This window comes from Anomaloglossus baeobatrachus, chromosome 2, assembly GCF_048569485.1.
Source record: "Anomaloglossus baeobatrachus isolate aAnoBae1 chromosome 2, aAnoBae1.hap1, whole genome shotgun sequence".
In the NCBI taxonomy this organism is placed as follows: Eukaryota; Metazoa; Chordata; class Amphibia; order Anura; family Aromobatidae; genus Anomaloglossus; species Anomaloglossus baeobatrachus.
Window position 1 is genome coordinate 312,076,830 of NC_134354.1, and position 20,052 is coordinate 312,096,881.

At 46.5% G+C, this 20,052-nt stretch overlaps 1 protein-coding gene across 2 annotated transcripts in view; it reads left to right on the forward strand.

The window, feature by feature from the left end:
• DEF6 (DEF6 guanine nucleotide exchange factor) overlaps window positions 1-20,052 on the forward strand; it is an 817,872-nt gene that overhangs the window by 521,750 nt on the left and 276,070 nt on the right. For both annotated transcript variants that reach the window (XM_075335891.1, XM_075335890.1), the window contains exon 8: window positions 6,683-6,981. In XM_075335891.1, coding sequence (XP_075192006.1) covers window positions 6,683-6,981 — 299 coding nt within the window. The remainder of the gene's footprint in view (window positions 1-6,682; window positions 6,982-20,052) is intronic.

Consider the following 20,052-nt stretch of genomic DNA (forward strand, 5'->3'; position numbering starts at 1 on the left):
AGCTAAAAGATGCATACTAAGGCACTGGATACAGGAGGAAGCTCCATCTCCAGGGGAAGTTATTGGCGAACTGCATAACCTTTTGAGGCTAGAGAAACTAGAAGCAGAAAGAGACAAAGACAATAAGACTACCAAGTTCTTTGGGAGATGGAAAACCTTTATAGAAACCCATCCCTCACGGGAAGAAATAAACAATTTGGTGACACCTTTCAGGCAGACGGAGTGGTATCTTCTAAATGAAATCCAGGGAAGTCTGGGGAAATTAAGGTTTAACTAGCGGGGACTAGAGGGAAGAGCGAAAGAGAGACGCCACAGTAAGAACAAGGCTCGACATTGATTTTGGACGTATTAGAGAATGACAAGGGGGTTTAGGGATATGTTCTCTATGTGTTACGTTTAGACTTTCTAATACTGGCTTGTTATTTACCATTGTGAAACAAGAAATAGATTGGAATAATAAGTTGGGGTATTACCCCTCTCTTTGACATATTTTGGCAACAAATGTACGGGTTTTTTTTGTTTTTTTTTTCTTCTTTGGTAACCACATTTCTTCTGCAATGATTTTGTATAAAATTTGAAAAATCAATAAAAATTGTTTGGAAAAAAAAAAAAATATTTCGTAACCAATGCCATTAATATTGTTGTGCACATATGCAATCCTAAACGAGTGAAGTGGAGCTTAATCCCATCTCACATCCCATCTCACAGCTGCTGCACCTGCACCCCTACTAGTTCCTGAACAAACCGAAACATCCCTAGCTGCAAAAGTAGAAACCCACAACCTGCCTAACCTTCTCTTTCTACCTGGACTCATTACAGATTAGTCTTGTCTTTGAACCCTGTTGGTTGCTTCCACTTACTTGTTGTTTGCTGTTTAGGTACTAAGGCTTATTTTCTGATTTTGCTTGTGTGGAGTCTGGGTGGAGTTGGAGGCACGGCACCTCACGGCGTTCACACTGTGGTGGCTTGTCTTTTGAAAATGCCAGCTGCTCATTAATCCATCACGTATTCCCTGCTTCCACCGCCCCCCGGCGCCTATGATTGGTTGCAGTCAGCCACTCCCCCACGCTGAGTGACAGCTGTCTCACTGCAACCAATCACAGCCACCGGTGGGCGTGTCTATATCGAGCAGTTAAAAAAATAAATAATTAAAAAAAAAAAAATGACGTGCGGCCCCCCCCAATTTGGATACCAGCCAGGGTAAAGCCACATGACTGAAGGCTGGTATTCTCAGGATGGGGAGCTCCACATTATGGGGAGCCCCCCAGCCTAACAATATCAGCCAGCAGCCGCCCGGAATTGCCGCATCCATTAGATGCAACAGTCCTGGGACTCTACCCGGCTCATCCCAAATTGCCCTGGTGTGGTGGCAAATGGGGTAATAAGGAGTTAATGGCAGCAGCCCATAGCTGCCACTAAGTCCTAGGTTAATCATGGCAGGCTTCTCCCCGAGATACCTTCCATGATTAACCTGTAAGTTAAAGAAAATAAACACACACATCCAAAAAATCCTTTATTTGGAATAAAAGACAAAAAAAACCCCTCTTTCACCACTTTATTAATCCCTCAAAAAACACCTCTATGTCCGACGTAATCCACGCAAGGGTCCCACGACGCTTCCAGCTCTGCTACATCAGAAGCTGACAGGAGCGGCAGTAGAACACCGCCGCTCCTGTGAGCTCCATGCAGCAACTGAAGTGAGTCGCGCGATCAGCTGTGCTGTCACTGAGGTTACCCGCAGCCACCGCTCTCAGGTGGAGGACTGCAGCTGTGGCCGCGAGTAACCTGAGTGAAAGCACAGCTGATCACGCGGCTCACTGCAGTCACTCAGGGGATTTGCGGTCACAGGTGAGTCCTTCATGTGTGACCGCAAATCAGGCTGCCACACACCGAGAGCCGCGCGATGTCAGTGAAATCGGGTGAAGCTCTGACGTCACTGCTGCGGACTCCTGTGTCCTGGCACTGACCTCGGAGATTCATCTGAGTTCATGACAGCACACAGAGACAGAGCCGCGGGATGACAATGAAGTCGGGTGCAGTTCATCCGAGTTCATTCTCATCGCCTGACTCTGTCTGTGTCTGCTGTCAGTGGACATGTAGCAGAGCTGAATTGCCGGGGGAATGCACTGACAAAAATGCATCCAAAACGCATGTAAAATGCATGCAAAATGCATCCAAAATACATGCGTTTTGGATGCATTCTTTTTGTCAACGCGCAGCGTCACATCTGCCAGAGGGTACGTTCTTTTCCGCATTGGTCAGGACGCAACGTGCGCACATAGCCTAATATTAAACAGTGTGTTGTAACTACTGAAGTGCTGCACCACTCTAATAGTGTTGACTGGGATAATATGATTAAATTGAACGGTTTAGTGCTAAAGGGGCACATTACCAATAACTTACATAAAGAATTGAAGAAAAAAAAATGCTCTTTGCCTGTTTTTTTAGACCTGGGATTTGAGTCCATGAGCAAAGCATGGAGATTATTACTGGAAGTACATATTGAGATGACTGAGAGACTTTTAGCGCATGATGAAGAAGGCTGGGATAGCATTAGTGACAGATTGCAGCATTTGGTGTGGTCTGTCACTGAAATGGCGTAAACTCAGTTGATGTCAAGCTGGGTAGAGCCCAGACTGGAGGAAGCCAAAGAAGGTTTGGTGGTGCTAGACACAGACCTGAAGGAGGACACAGTTTAAGACAGGTTGTGTGGGACGTCAAGAGCTGGTAACGTGCAAGAGCTATCAGAAATAGGGCTTGGAGCAGTGAAGACCATTCTCCTTTTATTTGTGTACAAAAGTTGTATTTAAAGTTAAATTGTAAGTAGTGTTGAGCGGACCCGGATCCGCAAAATCCGGATCCGCACGGTTTGAGCGCCCGATCCGAGTCCGACCACTACCCGGGATTCGGGGTGCATGACCCGGATCCGGGTTTTTTTTTTTTTTTTTCTCTCTCTCTCTCCCTCTCTCCCTCTCTCCCTCTCTCCTCACTCCCTCTCTCCTCTCATCCCGGATCCGGCTCCCCATTCATTTACATTGCCACGGATTCCGAGTCGGATCTGGACTTCGGCGGCAACCCAATCCGGATCCGCCGGACCCAGATTATGACCGATCCGCTCAACTCTAATTGTAAGTTCATAATTCACAGTGATATTGTCATGCGACGTTCAGCTCTGTGCACATCTGCTGGCACTGTGGTGTCAGACTTCGTTCACGCTGCAGAGTCTGACAAGCATCTTGAGGTTAGTGGAGTGTTTAGCCAGAGCTTAGTGTTGGCTGGTTCTGGTTCACTGGGCTTCAGCTCTGCAGGAGTTAATCCCTACAGATTGGTAGGGTGCTCAGGTTGCTGATTGCCATGAGCAGCTGTCTCATTCCTATATCTAGCATGCCTTTCTTCCTTTCCATGCTTATATTAGCTTATGCAAACCCGGCCTTGTTGTTGCTCCTGTTTATGGTGATTTGTGCTGCGCTACTGAGAGGTTTGAGCGATCCCCTGTTGTGCGAGGTGTGCCGCCCCTGCAGCAGCGAACTGCTCGGATCCGGGGTTGCTGTAGCTCGAGGGTCTCCGGACCCGGGGGCTTGCGGCCACTCAAATGTAAGGTGGTACTTACAGGGGATAAATGTTCGTGACGCCACCTGCGGGTTACGATAAGGGGAGTACCGCCTCTGCTGAAGGGAGTGTGAAGCCCCACAGGTGTTGTGTAGGTGCATTATCAGGGACTCCACGTGGGATGGTCTGGTCACAGGTAGGGAACCTTCTCTTTAGGATTTTCGTGATGCCACTCTCGGTATTGCGGTCAGAAGACAGCCACTGCAGGTTAAGGGACGCCTGGGGTTATTGGTAGGCGCACTTAGATGGTGTGGCCCCCCGAGAGTAGGGCTGGCCCCAGGGCCCGTTTTGAGTGGGTGGAACCACAAGGCGCAGAATGACTCAAACACAATCCAGGGAGTCTTTTAACGTGTTTACTCACTGTTTGGTGGTTACGGTGAGATGCCCGGGCGACACTGTGATAACCAGGTGGAACCAAGAATCCCAGATGGCCGTTCTGAGGGTAGCTGTCCACTCGCCCTCCTTGCACTCTTTTTGTTTGGGAGGACCCCTTACATGAAGTATGGTAGGATTCCTCCAGGGAAGCTGTTTCTGACCCCTGCTCCCCTCTCTGGCCCGTCTGCCGGCAGCGAAGACCTTGGTGGGAGTGCTTCTGGCCCTATCCCCTTATGGGCCCCCTGCTTGCTGCTTGGGCTCGGACTCTGTGTTGTGGTGGTGAGGGCATGAAGTACCCCCACCCGAAGGTTGAGCAGCTCTGGATGATTAGCTGTCTGCTCTGTCTGCTCTGGGGACTTGTCTCCCCTTGCGTGCTGGAATACCAGTGATCCCCTTACTCGGCCACCTTTCTCTGGGTGTCTTTCAGGCTGACCCACAGGTACCCGTTCTCCCCCGATTTCAGCTACTGCACTCCGCAGGGCCTGGCTAGCATGAGAGACCCTCTGCTCCCTTCCACACTCCTCAACACTCTGCTCCCGACTGCTTGCTCCTCCTTCCCTTCCTGTCTGCCCTGCTTCCTAGCAACCAGCCTCTGGGCACACCCCTTGATGGGAATTGAAAGTTAACCCCTTCTGGCTACCCAAGGGTCCCTTCTAATAGTGTGGGAGACCTGGTCACTATGTGTTTGTGTGTGCACCTCATCCTGGCCTTTGGAGATTACCTGGAAGCACTGCCCCAGCATGGATGCAATACTCTGTGGTGCCTGACCAGGTCAGGGACGCCACAGGAGTACCGGGGCAGATGGTGTGGGGCAGCAGGGTATCAGTCCCTCCGCAGGTAGAGAAGGCCCCGAACAGTGGGGAGGTTTGGTCAGCAGGTGGCTTGGCCTTGGGAAAGCAGGGTGCAGGGTTCGAGTTACTCACTGCTGTAGTTTTGGTGCTGGATTAGGTGGAATAAACAGACACTCATGCAGATGGTAAACCAAAGTCTCAAGGTACCACAATTTCTGCGGGGGAGCCCGTCCAGGTCCCGCTCCCACCGATGTCACTTGGTAAGTCTGGAGCCATGCCTCAAATTGATTGACCTTTGTGACCCCTCTGCTTGAAGCTTTCGTGGCCCCGCTCTCTATGTGTAGTGTAGCTGTGCTCTTGATAGCTGGCACTTGGGATTTTAATGGGTTGTGTACTTTGGAGAACCCTATCCCCCGCGTTGTGTTGATGCCTTCTATCTCTGAGCTCTTGGGGAAAGTTCATAAAGAGACTATCCTCCCCAGTTAATTATCAAGGCACCTGAAGCTCGTCCCTGAAGAGTCCTGTACCCTACTGTGCTCAGTACCGGTAAGCTCTTTTGGGCTTGCTGATGTCAACAGTCCTCAAAGACTATGTCCGTTGCACCCCTTTCCAATGTCACTGCTACCGGTCCCGGACCACCGTCTGCGACCCAACCTGTCGCCTCCCTGGGAGCTACAACTCCCCAGCTCCTCATTCTTTGATAGCTAACACTCGACTCTCTGTCTCCTCTCCCACCAGTCTGTCTGACCCCTAGGTGGGTGGCCGTGCTCCAACTTGACCAATCCACTGGTGTGTCTGTACAGGTCATAGTGTGAAGTGTGGTTGGGATTTGTAGTGCGGATGTTAGTGACACCGTTGTTCGGAACCTGGAGCCACGGGGGGTAGGCCCTTCTCCCTGGGGGACAGGATGCAGTTCCCTGTAGCACCCTGATGTATTCAGGGGCGCTACACGTTACATTCCCTCATTTTTTTGTTACTCTACTGTACACATATTGTCATTCCTGTGTATTTTGAGTGCTGCATGATCGAGTTTCTGTTGACCACTGGCTGTGATTATTTGTGGAGTTTTGGTTACTGGGTTTCCAGCCCACTCCCTGAGTGAGGGGAGGTGTTATCAGGGCTTGAACAGGAGACAGGGCCACATTGGTGGCTCGACCCTGACTACCATCAAGTCTACTGTCGAGATAAGGGACAGCAAAGGGTCCTCAGTCTTAGGGTCAGCCTAGAAGCCCCTGTACCATCTGTACTTCCCCATGACAGACATGTTCCAATAAGCAATGTTAAACAAAGTTATACTGTCCATGTAAATCTAAGGCCTACTTCGTGTCCTTGTGGGACTGACAATAGCCTGCTGGAATATAGTACCTGGGTACTGCATTTTCGCTCCTATTCAAATGAAGCAAATAGAGAACCTAAGAACCTGGTGAACTAAATGGCTGGGGATCCTATCTGAAGCTTAGACTGATCCAGCACCACAGCAGATGATGAGCAGTTTTCTCTGTTTGGTCTAAATACTGAGAAACCTGTCAATCACCTGCTACAATGCCTTTTAAGAAATGACCAGGGGCAAAGCTATGGTCCTTGGCTATATCTTCAAAGATTTTTTTTCTTTGAAACACTGGACTATTTAGGAAAATAATGTACCTGGCTGCAATCGTACCATGCAACCAGGCTGCGATTCATGCAGCCCGCAGTTTGAGCAGCATAAATTGCTTGGCAGGCTCTAATTACTACTGTAAGATATAATTTACGAACCAATTGACATATCCACTGCTATTTATGTGCATTTCATTTGTTACACTTTCAAAGTTGTCATATTGCGCTGTTGACATTGATAATGTGGACACTGGAACCTTTTCACAGCAAACTGTAATAATGTACTGTAATGAAACTTTATTTCATTGCAGCTATTCAGACAGCTATTCGTCTGCAACAGTCTGAGTCTGTCTCTTTACATCGTGAACTTCAGAATAAGCGCCGAGAGCAGCGAGAGCAACGTGAACAGCGTCATATAGCACGAGAACAAGAGCTTCAGAGGTTAGCTGAACTTCAGAGTGAAAAAGAGAGACAGCAAAAAGAACTTGAGCTTCTGAGGGAGTCCCAAAAGAAAGCTGAAGAAGCCATAATGCAGGAGCAGCTGAAACATCAACAGCAGCAGGAAGAGATGCAAAGGTTGTTGACAGGACAGCTGCTAGAAGCAGAAAAGGCAAGTAGAAGACCTAAAAGAGAAACCTGTCATTAGATTCAGATTTGATTTTTTTTTTATTGCAGCCAGCTACATTTTACTCTGAAATGCTGCAGCAGATGATAAAAGATATTTTGAAAAGTCGACCAGGGACTGTGTCTTGGATGACTAGTCCAGGTAGGTGCACGGTGGCTTCTTCTGCTCCCACCTCTTACACTGAAAGGCCTCTCCCTATGTACACACACATAAGGAGAGACATGTCAGTCTAGATAAGTCATCCAAGACTCATAGACCATGGCTGGCTTTTTAACCCCTTAACGACCGCCGATACGCCTTTTAACGGCGACAAATTAGGGTACTTCTTCCAAACCGCCGCTTTTTAACGGCGGTCAGAAAAAAGGGTCTAGCGCCCCCCCCCCCCGAGTCGGAAAATTTCCGGGGTCTCAGCTGCCGGGGATAGCTGAGACCCTGGAGATCATGATTCTGGCCGGTTTTTCCGGTCCCCGCTCACGTGATCACCGGTACACACCGTTTACCGATGATCACCTTACAGTAAATGACCGCGTCGGTAAAGAATCATTTATCTCCCATCTGGCATAAACAAACATGTCAGATGGGAGATAAATCTCATCCCCCGGTCCTCTCCGGTCCCCCGGTGTCGCCAAAGTGTCCCCCCACCCCACCTTCCACCGGAAAATCTAACATTGCGCCGCGCACACTGGCGCGCACAGCAGCGCGCCGGCCGCATTTACCCTGTTCCTCTGATTTCTGTCGCATGTGCTATGACACATACGACAGAAACCTGCTCCCCAGGCCCTGCCAGGTCACCCCCTATTCCCACCCCGGTGTTCCCCGGTTTCCCCCGTACCTGTCTCCGCTCTGATCCCCCGCGGCCTCCTCCTCCTTCACAGTGCACGCCGGTCACATGTGTAGAGCGCGGCTGTCAGCTCAGCTTTCTGTGTCTGACTCAGAGACGCTGGCTGCTGCTGCTCGCACTCTGCAGTTGTGACCCGGGGAGGGTGGGTGCAAATTCTTTCCACCCACTCTCCTCAAATGGAGGGTCTGCACTCCTAGAAAATGGGGGATACGTTCCCTGAATGTGCCCCCCATATTATAGAAGGTCCAGAATCGCCGCGGGACTTTCACAATGGATTACAGCAAGGACCCGATTTTTTTTTTCTTTTCAATAAATTGGTCAAAGAGGGAATGTTTTTGGGGAGTGTTTTTTCAAATAAATTTTTTTTTGCTGTCAATTTTTTTTTTTATTACTGTCAATTAGTTATGTCTGGTATCAAATAGACGCCGTGACATAACTAATTGCTGGGCTTGATGCCAGGTGACATTACACATCTGATATCAACCCCATTTATTACCCCGTTTGCCACCGCATCAGGTCAGCGGGATGAGTTGGGGCGAAGCGCCAGGATTGGCACATCTAATGGATGCGCCACTTCTGGGGCTGCTGCGGCCTGCTATTTTTAGGCTGGGAAGAGTCCAATAACCATGGCTCTTCCCACCCTGAGAATACCAGACCCCAGCTGTCAGCTTCACCTTGGCTGGTGATCTAATTTGGGGGGACCCTACGTTTGTTTGTTTTTTTAATTATTTATTTATAAATAATTAAAAAAAAAAGAACTTGGGGAGCCCTCCAAATTGATCACCAGACAAGGTGAAGCTGTCAACTGTGGTTTGAAGGCTACAGCTGTCTGCTTTACCCTAGCTGGCTATCAAAAATAGGGGGGACCCCACGTCATTTATTTTAATTCTTTTTTTTCTTTTTGGGCTAAATACAAGGCTAGGCACCCTTTAGTGCCTCATGAAAGGCACTAAAGGGTGCCAGCTTAGAATATGCAGGGGGTGGGACGTTATATTTGTTTGACATCTATGCATTCATCCATTGTAGCATTTTAGGCTATGTGCCCACAATCAGGGTTTGCAGCGTTTTGGGCGCAGAGTGTTTTCCCTGCATCCATAACGCTGCGTTGTGCAGTAGAAGCACAGTGGAAGGATTTTTAGAAATCTCATGCCCACTGTGCTTCTTTTCTCCGCAGCATAAACCGACCTGTGGTGTAGCTTCCCAAGCCTCAGCATGTCAATTTATGCTGCGGAGACAAGTGTTCTCTGCAGGTAGAATAGAACTAAAGTCCACAGCAGCCTGAACCCAAATCGTGGGCATGGGCAGCTGCGTTCTCCCATGGACAACACTCACATCTCTGCAGGAAGGCTGGCACTGTGTACTAGACGCCGTGTCGCTGGATCATGGCCACATAGCCTAACAGTGAGAATATTGTTCCTGCAGCAACATTTTTGTGAAGTACCTGTGGATTCAAAATGCTTACTATACTCCTGAATAAAATCCTTCAGGGGTCCAGTTTCCAAAATGGGGTCACTTGTGGGGGGTTTCTAATGTATAGGTACCCAAGAGGCCCTGCTAATGTGACATGGTGCGCGCAATTTATTTCAACTTTTCCAAAATTCAAATGGTGCTCCTTCCATTCCAAGCCCTCCCATTTATCCAAACAGAGGTTTTTGGCCACATATGGGGTATCCCTGCACTCACAAGAAATTGATAACAACCTGTGGGGTCCATGTTTTGTTGCTGCCTCTTGAAAAAGTGAGAAATGTGATGATAAAAAAACATTTTTGTGAAAAAAATGAAAATTTTTAATATGGCAACCTAAGCTTATCAAATTCTGTGAAGTATTCATGGATTCAAAATGCTCAATATACACCTATATAAAAGCCTTGAGGTGTCTTGTTTCCAGAATGGGATCACTTATGGGGGACCTCCACTGTTTAGGCACTTTAGGGGCTTTCCAAATGCGACATAGCGTCCACTAATTATTCCAGCCAAATGTTCAGTCAAATGGCACTTTTTCCCTTCCGAGCCCTGCTGTGCACCCAAACAGTTGATTTCCACCACATATAAGGTATCAGCATACTCAGGAGAAATTGCACAATACATTTTATGCTGCTTTTTTTCCTTTTACTCTTGTTAAAAAAAAAGCTATGTGGTTGAAGTAACAATTTTGTGGTAAAAATGTATTTTTTTTATTTTCACAGCTCAACATTATAAACTTCTGTGAAGCACCTGGGGGTTCAGGGTACTCACCAAACATCTAGATAAATTCCTTGAGGGGTCTATTTTCCAGAATGGGGTCACTTGTGGGGGACCTCCACTGCTTAGGCACCTCAGGGGCTCTCCTAATGCAACATGGTGTCCGCTATTGATTCCAGCCAATTTTGCAGTCAAATTGCTTTCCTTCCCTTCCAAGACCTGCCGTGTGCCCAAACAGTTGATTTCCACCACATATAAGATATCACCAAACTCAGGAGAAATTGCACAATACATTTCATGGTGATTTTTTTCCTGTTACCCTTGTGAAAAAAAAGCTACCTGGTTGAAGTAACAATTTTGTGGTATAATTTTATTTTTTTATTTTCATGGCTCAATGTTATAAACTTCTGTGAAGCACCTGGAGGTTCAGGGTACTCACCAAACATCTAGATAAAGTCCTTGAGAGGCCTAGTTTCCAATATGGGGTCACTTGTGGGTTTTTTTTGCTGTTTACGTACCTTAGGGGTCCTCCAAATGCGACATGGTGCCCGCAATCTTTTTCAGCCAAATTTCCTTTCCAAAATTCAAATATTGCTCCTTTCGTTCCAAGCCCTCCCATTTGTCCATACAAAGGTTTCAGACCACATGTGAGATATCACCGCACTCATAGGAAAGTGGGTAACAAACATTGGGGTCAAATTTTTGGAATTACCTCTTGAAAAAGTGAGTGAATTGATGCTAAAGCAACATTTTTGAGAAAAAAATGACAATTTTCAATATGACAACGTAACGTTATCAAAATCTGTGAAGTACCTGTGGGTCCAAAATGCTCACTATACCCCTCGATAGAAGCCTTAAGGGGTCTAGTTTCCAAAATGGGGTCATTTGAGGGGGGTTCCTACTGTTTAGGTACCTTAGGGGGGGTACCTTAGGGGATCTGCAAATGCAACATGGTGCCCGCAATTTGTTTCAGCCAACTTTGCTTTCCAAAATTCAAATATTGCTCCTTTCGTTCCCAGCCCTCCCATTTACCCAAACAAAGGTTTCTGACCACATGTGGGGTATCAGCGCGCTCATAAGAAAGTGGGTAACAAAGTGTGAGGTCCAATTTTGGTGTTACCTCTTGAAAAAGTAAGAAAATTAGTGCTAAAGCAACATTTTTAGGTAAAATGTTAATTTTTATTTTTTTTCATTCCACATTATTTTAGTTCCTGTGAAGCACCTGAAGGGTTAATAAACTTCTTGGATGTGGTTTTGAGTACCTTGAGGGGTGCAGGTTTTAGAATGGTGTCACTTTCGGGTATTTTCTGTCACCTAGGCCTCTCAAAGTCACTTCAAATGGGATGTGGTCCCTAAAAAAATGGTTTTGTAAATTTTGTTGAAAAAATGGGAAATTGTCGATGAACTTTGAACCCTTCTAACTTCCTAACCCCAAAAAATATGTTTAAAAAATTGCGCTGATCTAAAGTAGACAAGTGGGAAATGTTATTTATTAACTATTTTGTGTGACATAACTCTCTGGTTTATGGGCATACAAATTAAAAGTTTGAAAATTGCAAAATTTTTAAATTTTTTTGTCAAATTTCAGATTTTTTCACAAATAAAATAAAAAAAATCATCCTAAATTTACCTCTAACATGAAGCCCAATATTTCACGAAAAAACAATCTCAGAATCACCGGGATCCATTGAAGCGTTCCAGAGTTATAACCTTATAAAGTGACACTGGTCAAAATAGCAAAAAATGGCCTGGGCATTAAGTACAAAACTGGCTTCGTCCTTAAGGGGTTAAGTATAGATCCTCTGAAACTTTGAGGCCATGTGCGCACGTTGCGTTTAGTAAGTTGCAGAAATGAACGCATCCTCTGGCAGAATTTGTCATTGTCAAATTTGGTTTTGACCACAAAAACGCAGGAAATACGCAAGCATTTTTATAGCGTTTTTGCCGCGTTTTACATGCATTTTCATTGCTTAAATTGAGATGCGTTTTCAAAACAAATACACAACTAAATAAAGTTTGAACATTCAAACAGTAGGAAAAAAATGAAAAAAAATAAATAAATAACCTTTAAATCAAACACTATAATGATAATTTACAGAAAATGATTAATGAGATTTAATAATTATGTTCAAAATAAAGTAAAAGTATTGTTTGACTCATTTTTTAAAGTCAGAATGGATGTGAGGGCAAATGTAAACCTCTTGACCTCACTATAATGCCAAAAACGCATGCTTTGATTTTGACAAAAAAGCATGCGTTTAGCGTCAAAAAAGCATGTAAAACGCTAGAAATTTCTTTAAGGATGGGTTTTGATAATTTTCATTGACTTCAATGTTAGCAAAACGCTGCCAAAATGTCAAAAACAATTGACATGTTGCTTCTTTAAACGCAGAGATTTTGACAAATTTTTTACACCAAAAACTCTGCATTTTTAAAAGCATCGTGCGCACAAGAAATCCCTATTTTCCATAGACTTTGCCTGGAAATCAAAACGTATACAATTTTGCATTAAAACGGTGCAGCTCAAAATGCTGCGGAAACGCATGAAAAAAACGCAACGTGCACACATGGCCTAAAACATTTCTGAATAATACATACACAACTGCAATAATGCAGGCAGTGTCTGATTAATTGAAATCAATATCATCTGAGAAAAGATAGTAACATCAAGGACAATTTTTAGGAAACTCCTAAGCACAAAAAATCCAAGAAAAACTGGAGTCAAATTCCTTAATATGAAAATATGAATAATTTTTATTTAAACACAAAAACACACATACAAAATTATAAATCAATAATAGGGAGAAGTCCACAGGTGCAGAAAAAGGTTGAAAGCGCATACCCAATGACAAGGTAAGGGATCGGTAAATCAGCATGGATCGAAGTAAGATACAAATTTGTATAAAAAATTGCACAATGTTCTGATGAGGAAAAAAGCAGACGAACAGCCCTTTTACAGTACGTATGACCTCTGTTAATCCGTGTGTCACACCATCTCACATATACAATCTAGTCAATTTAACAGCAATAATAGCTTATAATGTGAATATAAGTGGACAACACATGTATCAACAGAAATAAAGTACCATCTGATATATAGATTCACAAAAGTAAACAAGCCAGACATGGAAGTTCAAAATCGCAATGAATAAATCAGTCACTAGAGGGCTATTATTATTATTATTATTATTTATTATTATAGCGCCATTTATTCCATGGCGCTTTACAAGTGAAAGAGGGTATACGTACAACAATCATTAACAGTACAAGACAGACTGGTATAGGAGGAGAGAGGACCCTGCCCGCGAGGGCTCACAGTCTACAGGGAATGGGTGATGGTACAATAGGTGAGGACAGAGCTGGTTGCGAAGTGGTCTACTGGGCTGAGGGCTATTGTAGGTTGTAGGCTTGTTGGAAGAGGTGGGTCTTGAGGTTCCTCTTGAAGCTTTCCACGGTAGTGGAGAGAGTCTGATGTGCTGAGGTAGAGCGTTCCAGAGTATGGGGGATGCACGGGAGAAATCTTGTACACGAATGTGGGAAGAGGAGATAAGAGAGGAGCAGAGAAGGAGATCTTGTGAAGATCTAAGGTTGCGTGCAGGTAGGTACTGGGAGACTAGGTCACAGATGTAGGGAGGAGACAGGTTGTGCATGGCTTTGTATGTCATGGTTAATGTTTTGAACTGGAGTCGTTGGGCGATGGGAAGCCAGTGAAGGGATTGGCAGAGTGGCGAGGCTGGGGAGTAGCGAGGGGAGAGGTGGATTAAGCGGGCTGCAGAGTTTAGGATAGATTGGAGGGGTGCAAGAGTGTTGGAAGGGAGGCCTGAGAGCAGGAGGTTGCAGTAGTCGAGGCGGGAGATGATGAGGGCATGCACTAATGTTTTTGCAGATTCTTGGTTAAGAAAAGCACGGATCCGGGAGATATTTTTGAGTTGTAATCGGCATGAGTTGAAGAGGGCTTGGATGTGTGGCTTGAAAGATAGAGCAGAGTCGAGGGTCACTCCAAGGCAACGAGCTTGTGAGACTGGGGTGAGTGAGCAACCATCAAGTTTGATGGAAAGGCTTGTTGGAGGAGATGAGTGAGGAGGAGGAAAGACAATAAACTCTGTTTTGTCCATGTTAAGTTTTAGGAATCGTGCAGAGAAGAAGGATGAAATAGCAGACAAACATTGTGGTATTTTGGTTAGTAGAGAGGTAATGTCAGGTCCAGAGAGGTAGATCTGTGTGTCATCGGCATAGAGATGATACTGGAAGCCGTGGGACTCTATGAGCTGTCCCAAGCCGAAGGTATAGATGGAGAACAGCAGGGGTCCAAGAACTGAGCCTTGAGGGACACCGACAGATAGGGGGCGAGATGAGGAAGTGGTGTGAGAATGGGAGACGCTGAAAGTTCGGTCGGTTAGGTATGAGGAGATCCAATATAGGGCCAAGTCTGTGATGCCCAGAGATGAGAGAATCTGTAGTAGGAGGGAATGGTCTACTGTGTCGAAGGCAGAGGACAGGTCCAGGAGGAGGAGGATAGAGTAGTGTCGCTTGGCTTTGGCGGTTAGTAGATCATTGGTGACTTTGGTTAGGGAAGTTTCGGTAGAATGATGTGGTCGGAAGCCAGATTGAAGCCGGTCAAAGAGGGAGCAGGAGGAGAGGTATGAGGACAATTCAAGATGGACATGCTGTTCCAGTAGTTTTGAGGCGTAGGGGAGAAGGGATAAGGGGCGATAGTTTGACACAGAGGATGGGTCAAGGGAGGGCTTTTTGAGGATGGGTGTAATAGAGGCATGTTTAAAGCATGAAGGGAATACACCACTTGCTAGTGATAGGTTGAAGAGATGGGTTAGGGCTGGGATGAGGACTGCGGTGATGTTGGGGATGAGGTGCGATGGGAGCGGGTCCAGTGCACAGGTGGTTAGATGTGATCTTGAGAGTAGAGTGGAGAGATTGTTTTCTGTCATGGTGGAGAAGCTGGATTTGGAGGAAGAGGGATGAGTAGCTATGATGAGGGGCTGTGGTGATTGTGGGCCAAAGCTTGCTCTGATGTTGTCAATCTTCCGCTTGAAGAAAGAGGCAAAGTCTTCAGCTGAGATGAGAGGAGAGGGAGGTGGTGCCGGAGGACGGAGGAGAGAATTGAAAGTGTTGAATAGCTGTTTAGGGTTGTGAGAGAAAGAAGATATGAGGGATGAGAAGTAGGTTTGTTTTGCAGCAGTGAGTGTGGACTTGAAAGTGGTGAGGGACTCTTTATATGCAATGAAGTGCTCAGTGGAATGAGACCTCTTCCATCTGCGCTCAGCAATTCTGGAAGCCCGTCTAAGTTCTTTAGTCTGCCTTGTGTGCCAGGGTTGCCTGTTGATTGTGCGGGTTTTGGTGTGTGTGAGGGGGGCAGCTGATTCGAGAGCTGCAGAGATTGTAGTGTTGTATAAAGTTGCAGCGGCATCTGCATCATGTAGAAATGCAATGTCTGTGAGGGGGAAAAGGGACTGAGAAAGGGCGTGTAAATCAATGTGTTTGATATTTCTGCGAGGGTGTGAAAATTTGTGGAGGGGGGGTTGCATACTTGGAGAAGAGAGGGAAGAGAATGTGAGTAGGTTGTGGTCAGACAGGGGGAGAGGCAAGTTAGAGAGGTTAGATAGGGAACAGAGGCGAGTGAAGATGAGGTCCAGCGTGTGGCCATCTTTGTGAGTAACTGCAGAAGACCATTGGGTGAGGCTGAAGGAGGAAGTGAGTGTTAGAAGTTTGGAGACAGATGAGTGGGAAGTGTCAATGGGGATATTGAAATCACCCATGATGATGGTGGGGATGTCGGTGGAAAGGAAGTGTAGTAGCCAGGTGGTGAAATGGTCAAAAAAGGCAGTGGCTGGCCCTGGAGGGCGGTAAATGACAGCCAGCTGAAGGTTGGAGGGGGCGTAGATGCGTACGGAGTGCACCTCAAAAGAGGGGAGCGTGACAGAGGGTGGTAGTGGAATTGGTGTAAAGGAGCATTGGTCGGACAGGAGCAAACCAACTCCTCCACCATGCTTGTTACTGGGGCGGGGGGTGTGAGAGAGTTGGAGACCACCATAAGAAAGTGCAGCAGGAGAGGCTGTGTCAGAGGGGGTGAGCCAGGTTTCAGTGATGGCGAGGAAGGAGAGTTTATTAGTGATGATATAGTGAGGGCTAGTCACCTTGTGCAATGAATAGACTACGTGTAAGGCCCGCAACACACATCCATTGAAAACGTGCGTGTTTGGTCCGTTTCCGTACATACCGGAGATACGGCCAAACGTGCACATATGTTAATGTATGATGAAACTCACACGAGCGTGTTTTTAGTTTGTCCGAGTGATTGTGTGCGTTCCACGTATTTGCCTCCGTTTGGCACGGAAGCATGTTTGTTTTTGGGACGGAGCACGCACACACGGACATAATGTTAGCCTATGGGAGTCCAAATAAAACGTTCCTTGCACGGATGTGTGTTTATGTTGTCCGTGAGAAATGTCCGTGTGTGATGCAAAATGTCGTTACTACATATCGGAAGACATAGTAGCGGGATGAGAATGAACTCGGGTGAACTTCACCCGACTTCATTGTCATGCCGCGGCTCTGTCTGTGTGCCGTGTACTGATTAGCGGTCACCTGTGAAGGATTCACCGTTGACCGCTAATCCCCCGAGTGACTGAAGTGCCCCCCTCTCTCTCATACTCACCGATCCCCGATCACCAGCGCTGCACGGCGTTCACACTGCTCCGGCGGCTTTTTCTAATTTGAAAAAGCCGGCTGCTCATTAAACAATCTCGTATTCCCTGCTTTCCCCGCCCACCGGCGCCTATGATTGGTTGCAGTGAGACACGCCCCCACGCTGAGTGACAGGTGTCTCACTGCACCCAATCACAGCAGGCGGTGGGGATGTCACTATGGAGTATAGAAATAAAGAAATAAATAATTAAAAAAAATGGCGTGCGGTCCCCCCAATTTTAATACCAGCCAGATAAAGCCATACGGCTGAAGGCTGGTATTATCAGGATGGGGAGCTCCACGTTATGGCGAGCCCCCCAGCCTAACAATATCAGTCAGCAGCCACCCAGAATGGCTGCATACATTAGATGCGACTGTTCTGGGACAGTACCCATCTCTTTCCGATTTGCCCTGGTGCGTTGGCAAATCGGGGTAATAAGGAGTTATTGGCAGCCCATAGCTGCCAATAAGTCCTAGCTTAATCATGTCAGGCGTCTCCCCGAGATACCTTCCATGATTGATCTGTAAATTACAGTAAATAAACACACACACCTGAAAAATCCTTTATTAGAAATAAAAAACACAAACACATTCCCTGGTTCACCAATTTAATCAGCCCCAAAAAGCCCTCCATGTCCGGCGAAATCCAGGATGGTCCAGCGTCGCTTCCAGCTCTGCTTCATGGAGGTGACCGGAGCTGCAGAATACACAGCCGCTCTTGTCACCTCCACGCAGCAAATGAAGACAGCCGCGCGATCAGCTGAGCTGTCACTGAGGTTACCCGCTGTCACTGGATCCAGCGGTGGATGCAGCGGTGGCCGCGGGAAACCTCAGTGACAGCTCAGCTGATCGCGCTACTCACCTCAGTTGCTGCGTGGAGCTGACCGGAGCGGCGGTGAGTAGCGCGATCAGCTGAGCTGTCACTGAGGTTACCTGCGGCCACCGCTGCATCCACCGCTGGATCCAGGTAACCTCAGTGACAGCTCAGCTGATCACGCGGCTGTCTTCATTTGCTGCGTTATTCTGCAGCTCCGGTCACCTCCATGCAGCAGAGCTGGAAGCGACGCTGGACCATCCTGGATTACGCCGGGCATGGAGGGCTTTTTGGGGCTGATTAAATTGGTGAACCAGGGAATGTGTTTGTGTTTTTTATTTCTAATAAAGGATTTTTCGGGTGTGCGTGTTTATTTACTGTAATTTACAGATTACTCATGGAAGGTATCTCAGGGAGACGCTTGACATGATTAATCTAGGACTTATTGGCAGCTATGGGCTGCCAATAACTCCTTATTACCCCGATTTGCCAACGCACCAGGGCAAATCGGGAAGAGCCGGGTACTGTCCCAGAACAGTCACATCTAATCTATGCGGCCATTCTGCGTGGCTGCTGACTGATATTGTTAGGCTGGGGGGCTCCCCATAACGTGGAGCTCCCCATCCTGAGAATACCAGCCTTCAGCCTTATGGCTTTATCTGGCTGGTATTAAAATTGGGGGGACCGCACGCCGTTTTTTTTAATTATTTATTTATTTACTTCTATACTCCATAGTGACAGGCCCACCGGCTGCTGTGATTGGGTGCAGTGAGACACCTGTCTTTCAGCGTGGGGGCGTGTCTCACTGCAACCAATCATAGGCACCGGTGGGCGGGGAAAGCAGGGAATACGAGATTGTTTAATGAGCCGCCGGCTTTTTCAAACTAGAAAAAGCCGCCGGAGCAGTGTGAACGCCGTGCAGCGCCGGTGATTGGGGATCGGTGAGTATGAGAGCGGGGGGGACACTTCAGTCACTCGGGGGATTAGCGGTCACTGGTGAATCCTTCACAGGTGACCGCTAATCAGTACACGGCACACAGACAGAGCCACGGCATGACAATGAAGTCGGGTGAAGTTCACCCTAGTTCATTCTCATCCCGCTACTCTGTCTTCCGACATGTAGTAAACGACATTTTGCATCACACACGGACATTCCACACGGACAACATAAACACATGTCAGTTAAGTTTCACACGCACACACGGACATTTCACACGCACATATGGGAAGCATACGGGATACATACGCAGGCCACACATACCATAAAAACAGACCTAAAAAACGGAAAATGGACCCGAAAAACGGCCAGTTTTACACGGACGTGGTTTTAACGGATTTGTGTTTTAGGGCTAACTATGATCCAGTTTTCCCATATTGTCCCGTCCTAAGGTAAAGGCAGTCCACCAGGCACTGTGTATCAGCGGCTGTAAATAGCCATTTGCTACATAGAGTTATCAACGCAGTTCACGCATTCGCGCCGTGGCCGGGAGTCTGTGCAAATAACATCCGGTTTCACGATAATGCTACGGGTCAAGGAAAATTCCTCGGTGATGTCACTATGCCCGCTCGCATCATCTAAAGAAACCCTCAGCGATGAGCCAAACAAAGTAACGCAAGTAGAAGGAAAAATTTGCTGAGCACTACTTACCATTCAGAAAGTATCAGCGGCGTCTTTTCAGTCCAATTTGGTCCAATATGGGGGAGCCACATGCACTTTTTCAGTCTTGCAGCAAGATCTTATTCGCCTTCTGAGTCTTCACCTGATTAGCCCGGCTAGAGGAAAACTGGCAGAACCCGAGGTGCTATTGCCAAGATAAAGAACGTCCATCCAAAGAAGAGATCGGCAGCACTCTGCGGTGTGAATGGATTTTAATTTTGCTTCATGTAGACAGGTGGGACAACACAGGGGAGGGGAGGAAGAGAGCACGTAGGACGACGGTACCGTTTCACACTTCTAGGGGTGCTTTCACGGGTCCACACAAAAACGTGAGTATTAGCCTCTTATATAGAGCATATTGAACTACACGTGTTACAGATAAAAACAATGAAAAACATTTCACAGAATATTTCACTAGCATTGAAATAGATTTCTAATAACTATTGCTTTAAAGTTATTTTCTGTCAGAAAGGAAAACGATCTTATGTTACCACAGTGACTATTATATTATCTCATAACCTCTCTGTAGAAAGATTCTACCAATATAGCACTATTTTTATCCCTCAATGGGTAGAGACTAAAATATCTGATCAGAAGTCTGAATATTTTATTTTAGTGACTGTGGTTGTCCAAAATATAATTATAGAAAAACGACTAAGTCATTTTTGTCATTAAATCCGATCGGCCCCAGGGCTTTGTATCCATAATCCACTGTGCCTCTCTTCTCAGTCGATGTTTATGTGTATCGCCTCCTGCTGGAGATGGGGTAATTTTTTCTAGACCCGCAAATTTTAAGAATTTTTTGATTCCCATTATGGACCTCATGCATATGTGAAATAAGAAAACGAACAAACAAACAAA